The 20446-nt window shown below is 45.3% G+C and overlaps 1 protein-coding gene across 1 annotated transcript; it reads right to left on the bottom strand.

Annotated features, from left to right (window-relative positions):
• Nucleotides 1-17183: 17183 nt before the first annotated feature.
• On the bottom strand, nucleotides 17184-20136 carry NDUFB11 (NADH:ubiquinone oxidoreductase subunit B11). The gene is made up of 3 exons (XM_046673110.1): nucleotides 19758-20136; nucleotides 17582-17712; nucleotides 17184-17410 (listed from the first exon to the last, which is right to left on the bottom strand). Exons 1-3 carry the CDS (start codon nucleotides 19962-19964, stop codon nucleotides 17284-17286), a joined length of 465 nt encoding a protein of 154 aa, XP_046529066.1. The 5' UTR covers nucleotides 19965-20136; the 3' UTR covers nucleotides 17184-17283.
• Between the last annotated feature and the right edge of the window lie 310 nt (nucleotides 20137-20446).

Raw genomic sequence — 20446 nt, 5'->3', positions numbered from 1 at the left:
GAGATGCCTCAGAAATAGAAAGGATGATATAGGACTATTATGAACAATTATATGCAAACAAATTGGATAACCTAGAAGAAATAGATAAATTCCTAGTAGCATACAACCTACTAAGAGTGAATTGAGAAGAAATAGAAAGCCTGAACTGGCTAATAACAAATAAGGAGATCAAAGCAGTAATCAGAAAACTCCCAATAAAGAAAAGCCCAGGACCATATGGCATCATGGCTGAATTCTACCAAACAATCAAAGAATTAATACCAATCCTTCTTAAACTCTTCCAAAAAACAGAAGTAGAGGGAATACTTCCAAACTCATTTTGTGAGGCTAGCATCACCCTGATACCAAAGCCAGACAAAGACATCACAAGAAAAGAACACCATAGGCCAATATCTCTGATGAACATAGATGCAAAAATCCTCAATAAAATACTGACAAACTGAATTCAACAACACATGAAAAAGATTATACAACATGACCATATGGAATTTATCCCTGGGATGCAGGTTTGGTTTAACATATGTAAATCAATCAATGTGAAACACCATGTTAACAGAATGAAAGATAAAAACCACGTGATCATCTCAATAGATGCAGAAAAAGCATTTGACAAAGATCAACATCGTCATGATAAAAAAAAAAAATCTCTCAACAAAAAAGGTATAGAAGGAACTTACCTTGACACAATAGAGCACATTTATGAAAATCCCACAGCTAACATCATAATCACTGGGGAAAATCTGGAAGCTTTTTCTCTAAGATCCAGTACAAGGCAAGGATGCCCACTCTCATCACTTCTAGTCAACATAGTACTGGAAGTGCCAGCAAGAGCAATCAGACGAGAGAAAGAAATAAAAGGCATCCAAATCAGAAGGGAAGAAGTACAATTATTTCTGCTTTCAGATGACATAATCCTATTTGTAGAAAACCATGAAGACTCCACCAAAAAACTGTTAGAACTAGTAAACAAATTCAGTAAAGTTGCAGGGTATAAAATCAACATACAAAAATCAGTAGCGTTTTTTTACACCAACAATGATTTATCTGAAAAGGAAATCAAGAAAACATTCCCATCTACAATAACAGCAAAAAGAATAAAATACAAGAAATAAATTTAACCAAGGAGGTGAAAGATTTGTACACTGTAAACTATAAAACATTGATGAAAGAAATTGAAGAAGACACAAATAAACGGAAAGATATCCTGTGTTCGTGGATTGGAAGAATCAATATTGAAATATACAGATTCAGTACAATCCTGATCAAAATTCCAATGGCATTTTTCACAAAAGTAGAAAAAACAATTATAAAATTTGTATGGAATCACAAAAGACCTCGAAAAGCCAAAGAAATCTTGAAAAAGAAGAACAAAGCTGGAGGCATCACACTTCTTGATTTCAAATTAAGTTACAAAGCTATAGTAATCAAAACAGCATGATACTGGCATAAAAACAGACACATAGACCAATAGAACAGAATAGAGAGCCTAGAAATAAACCCAAGCATATACAGCCGACTAATTTTTGACAAAAGTGCCAAGAATACACAATGGGGAAATGGTAGTCTCTTTAATAAATGGCATTGGGAAAATTGGATATTCACATGCAAAAGAATGAAATTGGATCTTATTTTACACCATACACAAAAATCAATTCAAAATGGGTTAAAGATTTAAACATAAGACCTGAAACAATAAAACTCTCAGAAGAAAACCTAGGGGAGAAGCTCCTTGACACCAGCCTCAGCAATGATTTTTTGGATATGATACCAAAGACTCAGGCAACAAAAGCAAAAATAAACAAGTGGGAGTACATCAAATTAAATATTTTCTGCGCAGCAAAGGAAACAATCAACAAAATGAAAAGGCAACCTATGGATTGAGAGAAAATATTTGCAAACTATATTTCTGATAAGGAGTTAATATCCAAAATATACAAGGAACTCCTACAACTCAATAACAAAAAAATAAACAGTCCAATTAAAAAATGGACAATGGGCTTGGATAGACATTTTTCCAAAGAAGACACACAAATGGCCAACAGGTACATGAAAAGGTACTCAACATCACTGATCATCACGGAATTGCGAATCAAAACCACAATGAGATATCATCTCACACCTGTTAGGATGGCTGTTATCAAAAAGACAAAGCATAAGTGTTGGCAAAGATGTGGAGATAAGGAACACTTGTGCACTGCTGATGGGAATGTAAATTGGTGCAGCCACTATGGAAAACAGTATAGAAGCTCCTCAAAAAACTAAAAATTGAACTACCATATGATCCAGCAATCCCTCTTGTGGGTATATACCCAAAGGAAACGAAATCAGTACCTGAAAGAGATATCTGCACTCCCACGTTCATTGCAGCATTATTCACAATAGCCAAGATATGGAAACAAGCATCTGTTGGCAGATGAATGGATAAAGAAATTGTGGTAAATATATACAATGGAATATTATTCAGCCTTTAAAAAGGAGATCCTGCCATTTCCAACAACATGGATGAACCTAGAGGACATTAGGCTGAGTGAAATAAGCCAGACACAGAAAAAAAAATACTGCATGATTTCATTTATGTGGAATCTAAAAAATCAAATTCATAGAAGCAGAAAGTAGAACAGTGGTTACCAGGGGTGGGGAGGTGTGGGAAATAGGGAGATGTTGTTCAAAGGACAAAAAGTTGCAGTTATATAGGATGACTAAGTTGTCGAGATCTAACACACAGCATGGAGACTATAGTTAACAATGCTGTATTGTATACTGGAAATTTGCTAAGAGAGTAGATATCAGGGGCTCTTACCACACACGAAAAACTGTGCGGGGAGATGGATGTGTTAATTAGCTTGACTGTAGTAATCATTTCACTACATATATCTAATTGCCTGGTGGACAATACCTAGAGAATATGAAAAAATACATATCTCCAGAATATATTTTTTCCATCTATGAGAACTCCAAGGAGGCAGGCCTGCCTTTCTTGCTCATGCCTGTATCTTCAGCGTTGAGATATAGAGCAGGTGACTAGGAAATGTCTTATTGAAGAAATGTCTTCCCACAAAGAAAACAGCAAGCCCAGTTGGCTTTATAGTCAAGTTCTACCAAATACTCAAGGAACAGATCATTTAATGCTGTAAAACTCAGAGAGGGAACAGAAAAAGGAGTAAAATCCTCAAGTCATTGTATGAAGATAGTGTATTTGTTCCCTAGGGCTGCCGTAACAGAATACCACAAATTGGGTGGCTTAAACCAACAGAAATGTATTGCCTCACAGCTCTGGAGGCCAGCAGTCTGCAATCCAGGTGTGGGCGGGGCCGTGCTGCCTCTGAAGCCTGCAGGGGAGAACCCTTCTCTGCCTTGTGCCAGTTTCTGGCAGTTTGCCTGCAATCTTTGGCTTGCAGCTGTATAATTCCAGTCTCTGCCTTTGTCATCACATGGAGTTCTCTCTGTCTTCACATGGCTGTCCTCTTATAAGGACACCAGTCATACTGGATTAGGGGCCCACCCTACTCCAGTATGGACTCATCCTAACTAATTCCACCTATAATGACACTATTTCCAAATATGGTCACATCTGAGGTACTAGGGGCTAGGATTTCAACATCTCTGGGGGGCACAATTCAACCCCTAACAGACAGCATAACAAACAACAAAGAGAAATTTCAGGTTTGTCCCATTCATGAACATAGATGCCAAAATCCTAAATGAAATATTAGCAATATATATATAGGATAATATATCAAAACAAGTTGAGTTTATCCCTGGAATACAAAGTTGGTTTATTATTGGAAAATTGAATAACGTAATTTTCCATACGTACAAATTAAAGAAGAAAACTCATGGGGCCGGCCCAGTGGCACAGCGGTTAAGTGCACACGTTCCACTTTGGCAGCCCGGGGTTTACCGGTTCGAATCCCAGGTGCGGACGTGGCACTGCTTGGCAAGCCATGCTGTGGTAGGCGTCCCACATATAAAGTAGAGGAAGATGGGCATGGATGTTAGCTCCGGGCCAGTCTTCCTCAGCAAAAAGAGGAGGATTGGCAGCAGATGTTAGCTCAGGGCTAATCTTCCTCGGAAAAAAAAAAAGAAGAAGAAGAAAACTTGTGGTTATCAAGAAAGACACAGAGGGGCCAGCCCAGTGGTGTAGTGCTTAAATTCATGTGCTCTGCTTCAGCAGCCCAGGCTTGGGAGTTTGGATCCCAGGTGCAGACCTACATAGTGCCCATCAAGCCATGCTGTGGCTGCATCCCACACACAAAGTAGAGGAAGATGGGCACAGATGTTAGCTCAGCGACAATCTTCCTCATCAAAGAAAAAAAATAAGAAAGACACAGAAAAAGCATCTGACAAATTTTAGCATCCATTTATAATTTTTTAAAACCTTGGGAAAGTAAGAAGAAATGGAAACTTCTTTAACCTGATAAAGGGTCTCTACAAAAAAACATTATTCTCAGTGGGAAATGTTGCAAGATTTCCCTTTAAATCAGGAAAAAGACAAGAGTTCTACTAGCAATATTCCTTTTCACCATTGTGCTGAAGATTCTAGCCAGATCAGTAAGACCAGTAGAAGAGATGAAAGGTGTAAGGATTAGCGGTCTGTGGGCTGAGTGATTTCAGGGGTTGCAGGTCTGTGAGGCTCAGGTCGACAGCTCAGGCTGCAGGATGACAATGTCATGGACACTTAAAACAGAGCTCCTAGATATTTCAATGCGCATCCTGGGGAACCTACACAGTCTTCCTTCTTCCAACCAAACTGAACACTTCCCGGAAACCTACCTGGGCTGAAAACCAGGAGCTCTGGACCAGGACTGTCTCCATGCTGGCCTTTCTCTGAGTCAAACCATGGAAGCTGACGGGACACGTGGAGAGTGGATGTGTGTGCACCTGCGGTTTGCTACGGACTGCTTCACCAAAGACCACGCCCCAACCACACTGTCCTCCCATCCTCCAAGTCCTGAATTCATAGCGGGGCATCCCAGTGTGTTACTGTCCCTATTCCCCCAAATTGTGTATAGTCTTACGCTATGGACATGCTGAAGATTTTCCTCAATAATACTAAGATATTATACATATTATATACTATGTATTCTATGATCTGTTATCTCCATTTTACAGATAAAGAAACTGAGGCTCAGAAGGAATAAGGAATTTGACCAAAGTCAAACTATGTTGGTGTGACATAACAGAAAATACATATGTTGGCTTCTGTCCCTGGTTCCTGGCACAGAGCTCCTAAAACCTTTCTCATTTCCTAAGTGATAAGAGCACTAGGAGCATCTCTTGTTCTAATGTTGGTCTTTGACCCGTCCCTGACACAGGGCTGCAAAACCCTTGTAAATCCCTAAGTGATAGGAGCTCTAGGAGCATCTTTTGGTCTAATGAAGTGACTCTAGGTGGGTCTGGATGGCTCCTGGGTGGGAGCTGGTCACCAGGAAGACCAAGCCATGATTAGAAGCTTGGAATTTTCAGCCTCGGCCCCCTCCCACTTCTCCAGAGAGGGGAGAGGGGCTGGAAATGGAGTTAATAACTGATCGTGTCTACGTGAGGAAGCCTCCATAAAATCCCAATAGCACCGGGTTCAGGGAGCTTCCAGGTGAGTGAACACGTCTGTATCCTTTATTACATCCTTTAATAAACTAGTAAATGTAAATAAGTGTTTCCCTGAGTTCTGGGAACCGCTTTAGCAAATTAATCAAACCTGAAGAGGAGGTCGTGGGTGATGCAGGCTCGGTGAGCCGAGGAGTCAAAAGAAAGATTTCTTGGACTCTCAAGGTCTGGTAGTAGTGCTCTTTTATTCAGAGAGTAGCATGGGGACAGGACCCACAGGCAGTAAAGGGCTGTAGGCATGGGGACAGGACCCATGGGCAGTGAAGAGCTGCAATGTGTTGAGGGTTAGGGCTAAATTTATAAGGCATGGGTACATGACTTATTTTTACTAGACAAAGGAAAGATGATGTAAAAAGTCATTAAATGGTATCAGTGCAGGTGGGGTCTGGTTATGGTGTGGTCGTATAACTTTAGACATGAATCGGGTCATATAGATTGGCATGTAGGCTATGATACCTTGGGCTTCTCTCCCTGGGGCAGCCTGGATCCACATCGGTGGGAACCTCCAATTTGTAGCCACATCAGACAGAAGTTGTGGGTAACCCGGGATTGGCATCAGAAGTGAGATGAGCAGTCTCACAGGACTGAACCTTTAACCTGTGGGATCTGACACTATCTCCAGGTAGATAGTGTTAGAATTGAGTTAAATTGTAGGACATCCAGCTGGCGTTGCAGAGAATTGATTGGTGTGGGGAAAAACCTCAACACATTTGGTGACCAGAAGTGTCAGAAGTGGAACGTTCTGTGTGAAAGTAAAGGAGACATATAGGAAGAAGAGGGCTGGGTCTTTTCCTATACAGAAGAGGGAGAACTGGGTGGTTTTTCTAAGACAGTTGGTAAGTGGTAGAGCTAAGTACCAAGTGCAGGTAGGTCTGGATCTAAAGGGTGACTCTTACCTAAGAAAAATCCAATTCCATGTCTTCTTGAAGACCCATTCTCACCTGGGGCCTGAGGCAGCTCCGTTTCCCACAGGAAAAGTGTCTAAACACTAATGACACATAGCCAGAGCCACTGACCCGCAAAGAATCCAATTAAGGGACCAAAGAAACCCCAATCAGAGTGTCACTCCTCACTGGCTCACATAATCACTACCATCACAGCTCCTCTCCCAGTGATTGACAGCCAGAGATCCTCAATCAGCAGCCTCGCAGGCCTCCAATCACTAATCACCTCAGGCCTCAAATCCTGGAGTCACATCCCTGACACCACTAGCAGCTGATTACTGACCTTCAAAAACTGCCAATGGCCAAACCATAGGGACTGTCAGAGGACACAGAAAAATCCCTCAGTTCTTGATTTTCAGGGCCTGAGATTTTACCCTCTTGCAAGCTAACAAGTTTTATAAATGCTGACAGAAGACATGAGACTCCTGGGGCAGAGACAAAGGATTTTACTACTCACAGCACAGCGGGCAGCATGCACATCATGTTGGTGTCCCACAGGTGGATGCTGCACACGCTCTGTGTTTACATCGCAGCCAAGACACGCTGAGCTTGGGGAATCCAGCCTGCTCTTTGTTCCAGAAGGAGACATTATCTCATCCCTCAAAGTTGCCCAGTGTCAACACAACCCTGAGGAATGGCCAGGGTAATGAGTGGTCAGGGCCTTGTATTCTTAGATGGTCAGGAAGTAGTCTAAGGCCAGACTATTATACTGCAACTCACACAAAGGAGTTTAGACTGACTTGCTGATGTTTGGTGTCACTGTCAATAATTATAGGGGCCAATACACGGGTCCAAAAAAAACCCCATCCCTGACGGAAAGACATTCTGTTCCCCATTCTTTCTGCCATAAACAAATATATAACCCAAAGGGGCATGGTTCATTTCAGTTCAGAATTTGTTGTTAAGCTTGATTGGGATCACCATTACATTGGTTTGGTTAAGTCCCATGGGTGGTGTCATCAAATGCTAGTAGACCAATTACCAAGGCCACTCGGGTATCAGGAGAAGCAAAGGAATTTGTATCAGTCAGACCTAAACAAGGTCGTGCTGGCCTGTGTGTGTTTATGGGTACGAGGGAGGTCTGTGTTCAGGAGCTGACGTTGATGCATCAGGCACAGCAGAATAATTTAGGACCCGCCATTTTCACATGAGTTTTTCTGTTTTTTCTCATCCCAAGGAAGTGATGACAAACCTGGCAGTGGGTCAGATTGCCAGTTGCACCTGCTTCTTGACCCCACAAGGCCATATAAGATTTTGCCCAGCTCCCATGCTTGATCTAGAGGACAAAGAGAGCACTGATTGTCTCCCCATCCAGAACTTCACAGGGTCTAATCCAAGGACTTTCCTCCCATGGCCATGAAATCGCTGTGTCCCATCCCAGGGCCTACAACTTCACTTTTATTCAATCATCCCCTACTTGCACCCAGACCATTCATCCAGAAGGGTCAGGTGCAAGAGGACCAAAGCCATTTTTATAAAATTTACAGAGATATTTTTAATGTCTTCTATCTTGGCCAGTGTGGGCCACTGTAGGGGAACTCAGTGAGCATGTACTCAATAAAGTGGTCATTGTTGTTATCATCTAGAACCATGTCCACCCAACAAGAGAATCCCAGGTGACTAAACCAGAATGAAGTTCCAATCCCCTAGGCCCCTTTTGGGCTGAGCTGCCACCTAGAGGGTTACCAACTAGGCTGGCCTGGGAGTGCTGTGAGGGGAAAGAAAGATACATCGCGTCCAGGAATGGCTGGGCAGAACCCCTAAATTTTCAAAATAGGTCTCTGTAACTCACCTCTTTTGTCCTGATCATTATCCAGGGGGTATTCAATAGGAGATGACTCCTTTCTGGGGACAGCCACATTCAGTGACCAAACTACCTTACTAAGGTGTGTGGACCGGGAGGAGGTGAGAGAGGTAGAGTCTGAAATCGTTTTGAGTCCATTTTTGAGGAGTCACTTCAGTGCTCAACAATATCAGATACCTGCTGATGGTAGGGAGCATGGAATGTCTATCAAATACCTTGACTGTTGGCCCATTGTTGAATGCATCACTGTCACACTGCAAATGGTCTGCATCAGAAGCATGGAGTCTTTTACTTTCTGCCCAGTCTCTGATGGTGGATGTGTTGCCAAGTCCAGGGGGCAATGGCAGTGATCTGGGCAGTGCAAGCTCCATCAGCTGTTTGATTTCAGTCGGTCTCATCAGAGAATAGGCTCTTACTATGGGCGTCTACATGGGTGACCCAGACTGACCTCAGTCACTAACCAGCCATACTGATCCCCACAGGCCTCCATCATTGCCCCAGAAACCCCCAGCACTCTCACCAGAGACCATCTATCAGACAACCTCCTCCATCTCAGTCTCTCAGTCCCTAAAACCTCAAATCAAGTTTCAATTCTATGCCAACTGCCTTTAAGCTGCATCTAAGAACCACTTCTATTTCCAGTCCCCAACCCTAAGACCACGTTTTCTAAGAGCTGCCCTTTTTCACAGGTGCAGTGAGGTTGCCGTGTCTGCCCAGCAGGGGAAAGCTAAAGTGCTTTAAAGCTGTGATTTGCAAACTTTTTAAAGTATCATAAGCCTTCTTAAAAACTGATAACGGGGGACTACTCGTGGAATTCGGGTTCCTCGTTAAGCGAAACAAGTCAGTCAAGGACAAGACCCCGCATTTTCTGCAACCAGTCGCCCCGCCCCCAGCTCAAACTGATATGCTTATTGGATGATAAGTGTGTCGGTCAAACCAAGACCCTACCCTCGACTGCCAAACGACACAGGGCTCAGACGTCCTCACCGGTTGGAAAGGCTATCAATCAAGTCCCCATCCCGCCCCCTGCTTGCAGAGGAGCTGCGGGTCCAGCCCAGTCCTCACCGACAGGCCGCCTAGTCAATCAGCCCTCCACCCTCTCGCTCAGCACACCCAGCCCCCATGAGCAAGACCTCTTGATTGGCTACCCGCTGCCCATTCAGCTGCAGAGCCCATGGTCTAAAGGTGTCAAAGCTGCTCTGATGAACAGCTGATTAACCCATGGGTTGTCACTGGCCCACAGATCTGTCACAACTGGCTCCAGCCTCTTCCCGGACATCTAATGGCACAGACACAGGCGGATCTGCAAAGTGGCTCTGAGCCCATCTCAGCTTCTCTCTGCTGATCCTTTTAAGGTGTCGCATACGCTGCCCCAGGGCCTCCCTTCCCGGGTGAGACTGGGCAGTGTTGATGTCCCTGACTGGAAGTGCGCAGCCGGATCACGGAAAACTAAAACCTGGAGGCGGGTCCAAAACACTTTTCAAGATTAACTGGGAGAGCTGCTACTTTGATGTTCTCATCTAGCGTTTAGCATTGGATTTCATTCGGATTGCCAGAATTGAATCCCGGTATGGGAAATTTTACCCACGTGTGCCCATGTGTGTGATTTTAAAAATATATATATATTTAAATGATCTGTAATTGTGTTTTCTGTAAGAGTCTGTAATATGGTAACGGTGGTGTGTAATTCACTTACAACTCTAGTTTAAAAGCTAAAAAACAAACATAGTAAAAATAACCATACCTACAATAATGTGTTATTGATTATACAATATAAAAAATATATAAACTGTAACATCAATAACCTAAATTGTGAAGGGGAGAAGTAAAAATGTAAAGTTTAGTAATGCTATTGAAGTTAAGTAGTTACCAGCTTAAAATAGGGTGTTATAATTTTAAGATATTTTATGTAAGCCTCATGGTAACCACAAGGGAAAAACCTGTAGTAATTACACAAAAGAACATGATAAAGAAGTCAAAACCTACTGATAGCAAAAGATATCAAAACAAAAAAAGCAGATAAGAAACATGGAACAATTGATCTACAGAACAGCCAGAAAGCAATGAACAAAATGGCAATAGTAAATCCTTACCTATCAATAATTACCTTAAACGCAAATACATTAAATTCTCCAATCAAAAGACACAGAATGGGGGGCTGGCCCCGTGGCCGAGTGGTTAAGTTTGCGCACTCTGCTGCAGGTGGCCCAGTGTTTCATTGGTTCGAATCCTGGGCGCGGACATGGCACTGCTCATCAAACCACGCTGAGGCAGCATCCTACATGCCACAACTAGAAGGACCCACAACGAAGAATATACAACCATGTACCGGGGGGCTTTGGGGATAAAAAGGAAAAAAAATAAAATCTTTAAAAAAAAAAAGACATAGAATGGCCAAATGGATAAAAACACCGAGACCCAATAATATGCTGCCTACAAGAGACTCACTTTAGCCTTAAAGATGCACATAGACACATAGACAAGGGTGAAGGGATGGAAAAAGGTATTTCAAGCAAATGGTAACCAAAAAAGGGGCAGGTATAGCTATACTTATATCAGACAAAATAGACTTCAAATTTAAAATGGTAAATTTCATTAATCAAAAGCCTTTTTCAGGGTCAGATCCCAAACTGACCCACCTGAGCTTGTTTTTTCAAAATGAAGGCTTCCCCCAAAGAGGCCACATTTGTAGGGTGAGTGGAATTTTCTGGAAAAGGGAGAAAGCAAATTCCTTGTGAGAAAAATGGTGGCCCAGAGGTTGATATGACTTAGAATCTTGGCAGAAGAGGCTGGAAAGTGCGTGCAGAGAGTGGTTTTCATTTAGGTAGATGCTGTTTGAATGCACACACACACAGACATACACACACACACACACACCCCTTCCCCGAACCTCAGCCTGACATTCAGAGCCCTGTGTGATCTGACCCCAAAACACCAGTCCTGCCTCATCTTGATAGGTTTAGAGTTTTTGAAGATTTCCTTCCTCCCCACTACCCTCCCTCCCTCTTACTTTCTCTTTCTCCGTCCTCCTCCTCCGCTTCCTCCTCCTCCTACTCCTTCTCTCTCTTTTTGTCTCTCTCTCTCATTAAAATAACAACCTAATTTATTTTTTTAAATTCTTGGTTAGCATGACCACAATTACAAGGACAACACACCTGATGCGGTTTGTGTGTGCTATGGAGGCAAAAAACTCAACATCATAGAGAATGAATAGTAAGGGGGGTTGGAATGTCAAATAAGGGGGGGGGTCCTCTTTGAGAAGCTGATATTTAGCAAAGACTTGAAGGAGGTGAGGAATTTGGAAAGAGAATAAAAAGATAAGACTACAGCATTTCAGGGCCCCGAGAGCTGTACCTCGTGGCATTCAGCAATGGCTGCTCTTTTCCTAAACTTCAGCTGAGACCCTGGATCCTCATTCTGACGCTGGCATAGTTTCTCAGACCCTCTCTACCTTTGAGATGACTGACTGCAAGAATCCTGCAGCTTTTCCGACAACTACTGCACAAAAGGCCCTGACTGGCTGGGTTTTTCAAACCTCGTCTTCAGGAAACACCACTTTTCAATACCAGTCCCCAGACCTCTTGGTAGTGACTGCCAGGGTTCCAAAACTACCCTCCATCCCGGCTCCACAACCTGAACATTCCCAAAACCATGGTTACCAGAAGTTCCTTTCTTAGGGCACTTATTAAAACACTCCCATGGTTACTATGTTAATGTTAATGCGGATTCATTCATTCAGCCAATATTCACAAACATCTAATCTGTCAGGCAACATTATAAGCACTCACTCTCCAATTAATCCTCTCAACAGGATGGGAACATAAAGAAAGTCACACATTTTGTATGGAGGGAGCTGTGATTTGAACAGGGTCTAGAATCCGTGTCCTTAACCGCTGTGTTAGACGATCTTGAAACCATGGCTCTTCTTTCAAAGTTCTCTCTTCAGTTAGACACTTTCCTTAGGTCTTTCTCAAATGTCATCTCAGTGAGCCCTTTTCCCTGGCCACTCTAGCTAAAATTTACACACACACACACACACACACACACACACACACACACACAAATACTTACTACACCCTTTCCTGCTTTATTTTCCTAACACTTACCACTATCGTCTTATACATTTTACCTATTTATCTAGCAATTATCATTACCCAAAATGGTTATTTGTTCCTTACATTTATTGTCCGTCTCTCACACTAGAAATCAGCTCCAAGAGGGCAGGGGTCTTTGCCTGTTTCAGTCACTGCTATATTCTCTGTCACACAGTAGGCACTTGGTAAATATTTGTGAGATGAATGAATGAATGAGTGAGTGAATGCGTGAATGAACCCTTCCAAGGACGGTTGATTCTAAGCTGCCTCTCCTGGATCTTGGTTTGTCCTGGATTCGCTCCTCTGACTCACATGCAATTGACCTCTGATGTATTGGCTCTGCTTACAAACATTAACATTTAAAATTGGAATTATACCACCTCAGATGAATTTGTATTGAAAAAGTTTGCCCTGGAGTGAATTCTGAGGCAATTTAATTCCTTGTTCAATGCCATCCAGTGATGCAGTTAACCCAAAGCCAATTTTGGCCATTTTCATTTTCCTGAAATTGTTTTCAGTTGGATGAATCATTTTCGGGTTAATTTTTCCAGTGACGATTCGATCCGCGCATCAATTTTTCTTATCTGTGTCATATTTCAGCAATAATAGCTTCGTCCCAGATATCTCCTTGGCCTCGGGCTGCTCCTTGAACAGCTCAGACACATTCTTGCTTCAGGGACTGTACTGCTTGTCCCCTCTGCCAGAAATGCTCTTGTATCTGTGTGGCTCATCTCTTGCTTTCTTCACAATTTTCCCTCAAAAAAAAAAATCACCTTTCCACAAGGCCTAAGCTGACTACCCTATTTAAACACAAGCGTCTCCCACCCTGCACTCCGACCCACCTTACTGGCTTTGTTTTTAATTTAATGCATACTTCTCACCTCCCAATATACAAATAATGTAATTTGTTGCCTGATTTATTGTCTCTGTCCCTCTGCTAGAACAGACTCCCGGAGGGCACGCAGTTTTGAATCTTTTGTTCCCTGCTGCATCCCCACTGCCTGTGACAGTGCCTTGCCCCCAGTAGGCACTCATATTTGTTGAATACATATTTGTTGAATGAATAGCTCCTGTCATTCTGAGCTTTATTTGTGGCCAATTTTCACCAAGTCTAATGTTTCCGGATCAAAACTTGCAGGTTCACGTCTTGTTGAGAACATTGGATCCTTCCATCTGTTTTCCCTCAACACATTTAAAGTTCATAGTTTTAGCTGTTGTCTGTTTATTCTGTGGTGCTTGTGTTTATCAGTAATAGTCATTTTGTGAATGTGGTCAGATATTTTGTTTTTATTTCCTGGGTAATCCACGAGAGAAACTGTAAGCATCTCCCTTAGACCATCCAGAATTGTCCGGGATGGGCTTTGCTAAGCTGGGTTTTCAATAAGCTTCTGGTCAACTTTGTGTAGTGTGTAAAATCTAAACTCCTTCCAATCATGACCATGGCGCCCTGTGGATCTGGCCCATGACCACCCCTACAAGCTCATCTCTAACCACTCTTTTCCTGGAAGATTCCAGTGATTCCAGTAAGCACAATATTCCAACCACACTGGCCTTCTGGCAGAACTTATCTCATCTGTTGATTTCTGTGCTTGTTTACCTTGTCTTACCCACCGCCTTGAGGTGAACTTCTTGAGGACAGAGACTGTCTTAGTTTGGGTCCCTCCAGAAGCAGACCCTGAGACAAGGATTGAAGTCAAGTCGTTTCTTTAGGACATGATTCCAGGAAGCACCTGTGGGGCAATCGGGGAGTGTGGAAGGGAGCCAAAGAAGAGAAGGCAGCCAGTGAAGACTGTTATCAAGTGACTTGGCACCGTGAGCAACTGGAGCGTCTTTCCACCACAGAATTCTGGGGGCCAGTGGAGAACACACGCCTTAGAGATGTCCAACCTGAGGGGCAAGGGGGCTGGGGTATTTATCTACCAGCTTTCAACAGTCTGGTTGAGTGCTGCTGCCAGAGGGTGTTCACTTCCTGGTCCTTCCAGCCTGCTAGGCCCACAGGCAAAACGGCCTTCTGCAGCTTGAGGGGAAGCCCTCCAGTGAAGAGATGCAGACCCTGGCAGTTGGCAGTGGCCAGCACCCACTGGAGCAGTAAGGTCACAGGGATACGGGCAGGGAACTGCCAGCGTCTGCTCTGGGGACTTCTGACTGGGCCTTGTACATAACAAATACTCTATTATAATAAATACTCTATTAGATTGAAGGTTGAAGAAGGTTGGCATCTGCCATGTTCCCAGAGAAAAGCTGGGTCCAAAATATCAAGGTTCAATTATCCATAGGGTGAAAACATTGTGTTTAAGTTCTCTGACCACTCACACCAGCCCCCACCCGCACCCTGGGAGATTCCTGAGGACCGGGATCCTGGTATCTGTCAGTGCCTGGTGCGCTGTCAGGTCTTGGCACACAGTAGGCACTCAACTTCCACCCCTTCATCCCAGTGTGGTCCTTAAAAGGTCAGTCATTCACCAGAATGGCTACAATGAAAAATATGGAGCGTGCTGAGTGATGGCAAGGATGTGGCATTGATTACTGGGGAAGTGTAGATTGGAAAATTGGCATGACTTACTAAAGCTGGTCATATGTCCGCTCCTATGACTTAGGAATGCTGTCCTAGGTATGTGCCCAAGAGAAATGAGTGTGTATGTCCATCAAAAGACATGTACACAGAATTATTCTTAATAGCCCCAAATAGAAAACTACCCAAATGCCCATCAACACTGGAATGGATGAAGTGTGGTCTATTCATACAATGGAAGAGAATACAGCAATGAGGATGGACAAAATACTGACTAGGTAACGATGTGGATCCATCTCACAGACATCGTGCTGAACAAAAGAAGCTGGATACAGAAACGTATGAACGCACCTATATGAAGCCCCTAACCAGACAAAACTACCCCCCGTTGTTAGAAGTCAGGAGAGTGGTTACCCCTGGGGTGGGGGGTTGGACCTGAGGGGAGCTTCTGGGATTGTTCGCGTTCTCTTTCTTGACCTGGGTGCTGGTTACATGGGCGTGTCTAGTTTGTAAAAAGTAAATGAGCTTTGTAAACTTACTGTAAATACTTTTCTGTATGTACATTCTAATTCAATGGTTTAAGAAAAGAAGGCGTGGCCAGTGTGGCTGGAGCCCAATCAGGGAGGGGGAAGGTAGTATTGTTGCTGTCAGAAAGGGGGCAAGGGCACGGCTTTTAGCATTTGGTCTAAGTGCAGCCTCTTGTTTGACCGGAATGGAGGTTTCTTGAGAGCCTGAGAGCTTGACGAGGGGCAGAGTTGGGGGATTGGAAGGGCACTGATGGTAGGGGATGGCACCCACACCAGTAACGCCACCACCATTTCCCAAGCACATACTGTGCCAATCCCTGCTCTAAGTGAACAGACACCTGAACACCTGCCCTCATGGAGTGTACACGGTGGGAGTCAGTGAGGGGACGTGTTCTCTGGGCCATTGGTGAGGTATGGCTGCAACCGGCTGAGGTTTATTACAGGGGGTATTACCCCAATACGCTCAGATACTTAGTGGCTGGGATAACATGCCCCTTTCACTCCCATAGTCCCAGTAACCGCAGGCTGGAGGAAGGAGAGTGCTCCCTTTACACACTAGGATTCTTTGCTTTGGGGCCTATCCTCGAGTTGGGAGGCTGGCCCGAGAAGGAAGCACTCAGGGAGTGACACTGCTCACTTCCAGGAAGGTTCACATGGACACGGCGCCTGCCTCAGTCACATATAAGAAGACTCAGGAGCCAGGGGTAGGGGCATCACCTCTGGTGGTGGGCCCATCAGGGAGACGGCAGAGATGCCAGGGGCAGGAAGGGGAGCCCAGGCAGCCAGACTTACCAGGGATCTAGGAGAGGCTCCCTGGAAAAAAGCAAAGACAGCCAGAGCCAGCAAGTTCCTACTCCATCTGCCAGATCCAGATCCAGATGCAGAGACAGAGACAGACAGAACCTGAAAGAGCGCCCGATGCAAGGAGACAGCCTATTCCCAGAGAGAAGTGAGGGGGGTGGGGGGAGCGACTTCTGGCTTGAGACAAGACACAGAGAGACAGAGAGGAGGGGGGCGGAGGACACACATGCACACACACAGAGGTATGCACCTTGAGTTAGAGACCACCCAGATTTGGGGCAGAAGGGAAGAGAGAGGCATCCAGACTCACCAAGACACAGACAGAGGCAGAAACCTCAAAGTGAGAGAAACAGAGAAGGAGCGAGGGGGACAAACACCCACCCTCAGCAGTAGAAAAGCCCTGCTCTGACCCACCACCCTCAAACCCTGGTCGCCCTGGCCCCTCTGCCAACATAGGAGGTCCCAGTGTGGCAGCTTCTCCCTGAAGACAGCTGCCATCAATTTCTTCCTACATGCTACACCCCCATCCAGAGGAGCCACCATGCAAGAAGCCCAAGCTGCTCCGCTGGAGAGAGGTGCCGTGTGGAAGACTGAAGGGCCAGACAAGTGAGTGAAGAAGGCTTCTCGGACTCCAAGCCCAGCTGAGCCTTCAGATGATTCCAGCCCCAGCTACCATCTGACTGCAAGCACCCAAGACCCCAAGAAGAACCACCTAGGCAAGCCTAGTCAACCATAGGACCAGGAAAGATAATGCCACATTGCTGTTTTAAGCCACTAGGTTTTAGGGTGTTTGTTCCACAGCAATAATCAGAAGACCCAGAAAAGGCTGAGTGGCCCTTTAAAGGCCTGACACCCCCCCGACTCCCACATCTCCCTCACAACAAAAGCAACACCAGCCAGATTTTCAGTCTCTTTAATTAGGTGCTCTGAGGAGAGGGCAGAATGGCAGGCAGGGGGTGGAGAAGGTGGTGCTTCTTGAGCCCCACTAGGCAACCAGTCAGTCCTCATCCTCCGGCAGCTCAATCTTGCTGGGGTCAAAGCAGTTGGATTCCATGAGGGGGAGGCCATTGGCCTCTCGGTATTTCACAAGCCTCTCAGCTTCCCGGCGGGCCCACTCGCGCATCCTGGAGGCAGCAGCGTGGGGGCGGACGTGAGGGTGCCTCACTGGACACCAATCCCCATCTTAATTCCCCATCTCCCAACAGTGCAGGAACACGATTCCTGGCAGAGTCCCCTTCAATCTCTACCCCTGCCTCTGCTCCCACCCACCCCACTCTCTTGGATACCCCATGCACCTGTAGTCGGGCAGATAAGCCACAAAGGTGCTTCCAAGGACCAAGACGATGGAGAAGCCAAAGAAGAAGACAACTCGCATGTTCCAGAGGTCCACAGCAGGGTCCTTGTCATAACCGTGGGAGTCTGGGTTCTGTGGCAAGGAGAAGAAGAGATCAATGAGGGCTTCCTGCTGCTCCACAAAGCCTTACGCTGGCCCTGCATAAGCGGGTCTCCAGTTTCACCACAGACCAATCTCCCCTCCCTCCCTAAATTCTTCTCTTTCTAGTCTTAGGACTTGTCAAGCCCTTCCCACCACAGAGCCTTTGCACTTGCTGTTTCCTCTGCCTGGAAAGCCTTTCCCCCATGGCTGGATCTGTCTCCTTGATCAAAGTCTCAGCTTCATCATCACTTCCTTTAGGAGGTATTCCCACTCTAGTGACCTTGTTTAGTAATCTGAACTATAGGAAACTGCCATTTTTGTAGGTCAAAAATGGTTGAATATAGGGGCCTGCCTGGTGGCGCAGCCATTAAATTAAATTCACACATTCTGCTTCGGTGGCCCTGGGTTCGGTGGTTTGGGTCCTGGGTGTGGACATGGCATCGCTTGGCAAGCCATGCTGTGGCAGACGTCCCACATATAAACTAGAGGAATATGGGCACAGATGTTAGCTCAGGGCCAGTCTTCCCCAGCAAAAAGAGGACGACTGGCAGCAGTTAGCTCAGAGCTAATCTTCCTCAAGAAAAAAAAGTTGAATATTGGCAATTTCCTATGATTCAACTAATAAAATAATCCCCTACTCCCAAGTCACTCTCCACCCACTTATCCTGCTTAATTTAACTTCCTTTCTAGCATTTATTAGTTTACCAAAGAAGCATTCCCCCAGATCCTCTGTATCACATTAACCTTATATCATCAATTACATATTCTATGTTACTGTTTTCAAATATTTCACATTATTTCCTGTGTTCTCCACTATCATGTAAGCTATGAGAGCAAGGGCTTTACCTGATTTCCACACTGTTGAACCCCTAGGGCCCTGAACTGCGCCTAGCATATACAGGCCCTCCATATGCATGTACAGAATGAATGAACAAATGAATGAGCATCCTGTATATCCAAGCTTCTCCGCCTGAGGTTAGTACTGATGAAGTAGCTATGATGTGCCAGGCCTTTCACATCCACAAACTTCACAATATCCCAGCGAGGTGGAAAGTGACAATAATAATTAACGCCTTCCAGGGGCTGGCCCCGTGGCCGAGTGGTTAAGTTCACGCGCTCCGCTGCAGGCGGCCCAGTGTTTCATTGGTTCGAATCCTGGGCACGGACATGGCACTGCTCATCAAACCACGCTGAGGCAGCATCCCACATGCCACAACTAGAAGGACCCACAACGAAGAATATACAACTATGTACTGGGGGGCTTTGGGGAGAAAAAGGAAAAAAATAAAATGTTAAAATAAAATAAAATAAAATAAAATAATTAACGCCTTCCAATGCTGAGTACTTACTAAGTGCCAGCTGCTGTTCTGAGCATTTTGACTTATTTCATCACATGAGGTAGTGTGATATTTTAGTTTTTAGAAGGTGTCCTAACATTTTCCCCATTTTACAAAGAAACTGAGGCATCAAGGGTTTAAGCTACTTGCCCAAGACACATAGGTGAGTAACTGTCAGTGCCTGTTTTCCAACCTAGGCATTCTAATTTCAGAGGGTCTGCTATCAACACAGCACAGCAGACCTGGTTCCGCCACATATTCAGTTATGTGAGCTTGGGCGAGTCACTTAACATCTTTACGCTTCAGTTTTCTTATCTGTAGAATGGGTACACTAGTAGTACCTACTTCGAAATAGGGTTGTTTTGAGAACTAGGTGAGTTAATGTATGTAAAGTGTTTAGAACACGGGCACTGAGCAAGTGCCATATTATTGTCGTTACACTGTATTGCCTCTAACGTGTTTTGAGCACTGCCCACTTCAAGTTTGACATCTGTCTGCAAAATAAGGCCAATCTCGCCTCTGGCCCTGAACCGAAGATTATCAGGGGACACAAGAGAAAAAGAAGCCAGGCAAAATTCCCAAGTCTTCGAGAACTTCGCCAGCTGCGCAAACCTCAGCCGCCTAAGAACGTCCTCTACGGCGCCCCGTCCGCCGGTCGCCGATTGACCCTTCCCGCGTCCTGTTTCCCCTCCCTCTCACCTTCTCATAGAGGTTTTCGTCCTCGGTATCTGGGTCTTCCTGCCAGCGTGTAGTCGGTTCTGGCCCCCGCTTCCCCACCACAGCGGACGGGGCGATCACAGCCCGGGAGGAGCTGGATTCCCAGCGAACACGGGCAGCCGGGATCCCTCGCGTCGCCGCTGCTGCCAAAAGGCGGCGAGTGCACAAACCTAACAGCCCGGCCGCCATGACAGATTGTTCTGCAGGCTCTCAGGGGCGGGGACGGAAATGCGACTCTGCGCAGCTGCACTTGGCCCGAGCGCGATAATTGTCGCTCCGCCCCCGCCGCGCTAAATATGTCCCGAGTCTGGATTTCGTTTTCGAATGAGTTAGGCGCCAAGCAGCCCTCTTTCCCTCCCTGTCATGGCCTCGTGGGAACAACCATTTTCTTATCTTCTCAGGCAGGCTGTGGACATTACTGACAGAAGTCCGCTCAATTCCTCCCTGGGAAGACAGCGGTGAGATTTGGGCGGATTCAGCTCCCAGCCAATCGCACAGATTTCCCTTGCCCACTGGGGAAAGGGGCGGAGCTTCCGCTTGTCTTTCATCTTCGAAGGAAGCCAAGCTTCTAAAAAGCGGGCCTCGCTGGATTGGCCAATAGCTGCTCCCTTTCTCGACTTGCGGGCGTTCGCACGGGGAGTGGAGAGGTGGCAGACGCTTGCCAATCAGAG

This window comes from Equus quagga, chromosome 10, assembly GCF_021613505.1.
Source record: "Equus quagga isolate Etosha38 chromosome 10, UCLA_HA_Equagga_1.0, whole genome shotgun sequence".
Taxonomy (NCBI): domain Eukaryota; kingdom Metazoa; phylum Chordata; class Mammalia; order Perissodactyla; family Equidae; genus Equus; species Equus quagga.
This window is presented reverse-complemented; position numbering and strand designations above follow the sequence as displayed.